Source organism: Protobothrops mucrosquamatus, unplaced genomic scaffold (genome assembly GCF_001527695.2).
Source record: "Protobothrops mucrosquamatus isolate PMUCROS unplaced genomic scaffold, P.Mucros_1.0 scaffold1711, whole genome shotgun sequence".
In the NCBI taxonomy this organism is placed as follows: domain Eukaryota; kingdom Metazoa; phylum Chordata; class Lepidosauria; order Squamata; family Viperidae; genus Protobothrops; species Protobothrops mucrosquamatus.
Genome location: NW_015387860.1, coordinates 73,373 through 76,943, shown reverse-complemented (window position 1 = coordinate 76,943; position 3,571 = coordinate 73,373). Strand labels below are relative to the sequence as shown.

The 3,571-nt window shown below is 34.4% G+C and overlaps 1 protein-coding gene across 1 annotated transcript in view; it reads right to left on the bottom strand.

Annotated features, from left to right (window-relative positions):
* Nucleotides 1–3,571, bottom strand: part of EIF4E3 (eukaryotic translation initiation factor 4E family member 3) — a 24,619-nt gene that overhangs the window by 4,220 nt on the left and 16,828 nt on the right. Inside the window, exons 4-5 of the mRNA XM_015822872.1 lie at nt 3,064–3,124; nt 2,044–2,110 (exon numbers count right to left, since the gene is read on the bottom strand). Of these exons, the coding sequence (XP_015678358.1) occupies nt 2,044–2,110; nt 3,064–3,124 (128 nt within the window). The remainder of the gene's footprint in view (nt 1–2,043; nt 2,111–3,063; nt 3,125–3,571) is intronic.

Here is a 3,571-nt window from a genome sequence, read left to right as displayed (position 1 = left end):
ATAATATCCAGTGAACTACAAACCAATGAATATAAATCAGTACCAGGGAAGATTCTACTACAAATCATAAAGACATTATCTGTAAATGTCTTGCAAAAAAGTATGACGATTACAAGACATCAACACAGATTTGTCAAGAACAAGTATTATCCTTATTCCACAGAATATGGAATGATGGAGATGGAACATATATTGATTTTAGTAAAGCAATCTGATGAGATTTTCCCTGATTTGCCTTTTAAATTAATTAAGTATGGGATAGCTGGTAAGGCATGACAATTAAATGGATATGTAACTGTCTCAAAAATGTACAAACTGCTAATCAAAATCTCCTTATTACAGTGAAGGGAGATACTGTGACTGAGTGGGTACCTCAAATATGGGCTCTGTACTCTGTATTTTTATTAATGATTTTTATGAAGAGGCATAAGGTGCATTTGTCAAATTTGCAGGTGAATATATTTAGATGGGGTAAGGAATATATTAGAAGAAAAAAATCAAAAATGATCTTGATAGCTTAGAAAAAATAATAGGATGGATTTTAATAAAGATATATGCAAATCTTTTCACTTTAGGAAACAAAAATCAAATGTTGGAAACAATATTAATAAGATACAGACTTGAAGGTACGTTGCAAAAAGGGGTTCTAAATATGAGTTGATTGCAAACAGAATATGAATTAGTGGGGTACTATGGCTGCAAAAGGACAAATGTAATTTTATAATGTATCGTTTCCAAATCATGCAAAGTATTTGTTCTGTGATATTCTTTGTAGGACAGACCTCGTCTCAAACATTCTGTCCACTTTCATCATTGCACTTTAAAAAGGATTCAGAGAAACCGGGACAGGTTCAGAGAGAGAAAGATGATTTCAATGAGAATGATTGTGGGTAAAAACAAAGCCCCATACATTTAACTGAAAGAACATGGTATGTTTGGTCAAGAGAACCCTGAGGAAATAATATATGAGGGTATAAAAATAGAGTAAAAGGATAGATAAATATTTGAAAGGATGTCACCCAAGTGAAGATTGTCTCAACGGTAAGAGAAGTTTGACAATGGAATCAAGAAGGTGAGTTCCATTCACAGCCTATGTTCAAGCAGAGATGAGACAGCCCCATCTGTTGGGGATAGTTTAATTTAGATTCCTTCACTGATTATGTATTTGACTCCATGACCTAAAGGAGGAAATGCTCTCTTTCTAGTCAATAAGGTACACACCTTTATCTGCTAGCACTGTTGCCAAACAGAATGGAAACCTTGACTTTCATTCTGTTTGGCAACAGTGCTAGCAGATAAAGTGTAGCATTGTCTTTTCTAAAATCTTATTTTTTCTCTTCCTTTTGTGTAGGTGGGGTGATAGCCTTGTTTCCGTTTCCATTTATACACACACACACACACACACACATTCATATACACATAAATACATATACATATATATACATACATATATACTGCTAATAACATTAAAACTAAAAACGTGACTCCTGGGTGTAATCATCTTCAAATCAATAAACTGTGAGCACCAGGAGTATGCTAAACTAAAAAAGTTTAATAACACAAATACACACCAAGCTTTCGTCGGAATCCTTCCGACATCGTCAGGGCTAAATGCCAGTCTCTCCCATGGACTGGCATTTAGCCCTGACGATGTCCGAAGGATTCCGACGAAAGCTTGGTGTGTATTTGTGTTATTAAACTTTTTTAGTTTAGCATACTCCTGGTGCTCACAGTTTATTGATTTGAACATACATATATATACATACATATATATACATACACACACACACACACACACACACACACACATATACATACATACATAACTGAATGAAACTACTGTTTGTCTTGGCTTCACCCTTAGATAAAGTTTGAGAAAAATCAGTATATGTACCTTACCACCAGCTGACTCAGGCCAAAAATCAATCCAGTACGAATGTGAAAGTCCTAGCAAATGTTGGCCAGCTAAATTAAAACGGTCATCTTAAGCAAGAGATACTCACAAGTTAAAGCAAACATCAAATAATAAAAACATATTCTTACTTGTCGCACAATGGTCTGTAAACTGTTCTCCAATAGTAGCTAACAGTAACTCTTTCCAAACTGCAGACTAGCAAAAAAAAAAAAAAAAAGGAAATTAAGATGCTGATTCTGCCACAGTAATAATTACATATTGTTTGACCTGCAAGATACTTTTTGCAATAACCATGTTATTTTAGCTGTGCATTTTATTATAACTTTGCATTCACAATTCTTTGCAGAAAAAAATATTTATGGATTGGAAGCTGCTGAATTAAACAGGTAAAGTAACAATATCCTTTCAATCGTGTTTTATGAAAACATTGCACAATCCTAATTGAGGGCACAGAGAAAGAGGATTCTTTCTTCTAGAAAGAGGATTTGGTTAGATTATTACTCCTGTGACAGTTTTTCTGCCCATTTTGCACAGGATTCTATTCATTTGTCTACTTATAAATCCCATGAATGGTAAATTATGACTACATTTACATTTATCATTAATACATCACCTTCTGTCTGTCCATATAGTACAGTTCTGGTAACTGCTCACGGGGTTTGGAATTCCCTTTCCTAAAAACTCAAAGTCTAAGTCTAGATATCCTGGCAATTAATGGCCGGACACAAAAAAGAAACAGAGTGGTGGCATGGGTTTTATCATTGAAAAACAAAACTTTTAATTTGATTATACTTGCAGTTTCATGCACTGAACTAAGCCAAAACTAGAAGAATCTGACTGTGATAAGCAAACTTAAGAGTTACAACTCTCAAGATAAGGCAAGCAAATAAGTGTTCTCTTGAGGAGTGTTGGCGTGCTGAAAAATCTTCCCCCTAAACAAAGCATATGGACACAGAGAAGATGTGCAAAAAGAAAGAAAAGGAAGGGAATTCCTGCTTTGTGAACAGGATTTTTTTTTACTTATGTGACACTAAATAATGCTTTTGTATGTTCCAAGTTATATAACTCATACAATTGGAAATATGATATGAGCCTCCCTACATTAATATACTTCAACATAAAATTATAGGCACACTGAAACAACATACCGTACTGTCTTTGGGAACTTTCATTTTCCATACACCTCCTTTGGCATTGCTTTCCTCTTCCCTGATTTGTGAAAAAAAAACCATAAGATTCACTACACAGTTTTATAATAGTGTGAATGTGGAGGTACGTTTATTCCATAGAAATATCATGAAAAAAGAGAATTTAGTAGCACACACAAGTCAGAAGCCTAGAATGTAATTCCATTTAAAATTTCTGCTTCTCCTGAGTTATGTGGCACTGATTAAGAATAAACTTTTTCCTTTTCAGAAAAAAGAGAAGGAGACCAAGTAGAATTTCATTTCATTTCATTTTCATTTTATTAAATTTATACCCCGCCCTTCTCCCGTAGGACTCAGGGCGGCTTACAGCCAGTTAAAAACAGTTAATACAATACAATAGAGGTTTTAAAAATCATTAAAAATAAATATATAATCGGCCGCTTCTACTAAAATTTGGCTAAAAACAATTTAAAATGCCCCTAGGCCAGTCCTGCCCGCTGGAACAACC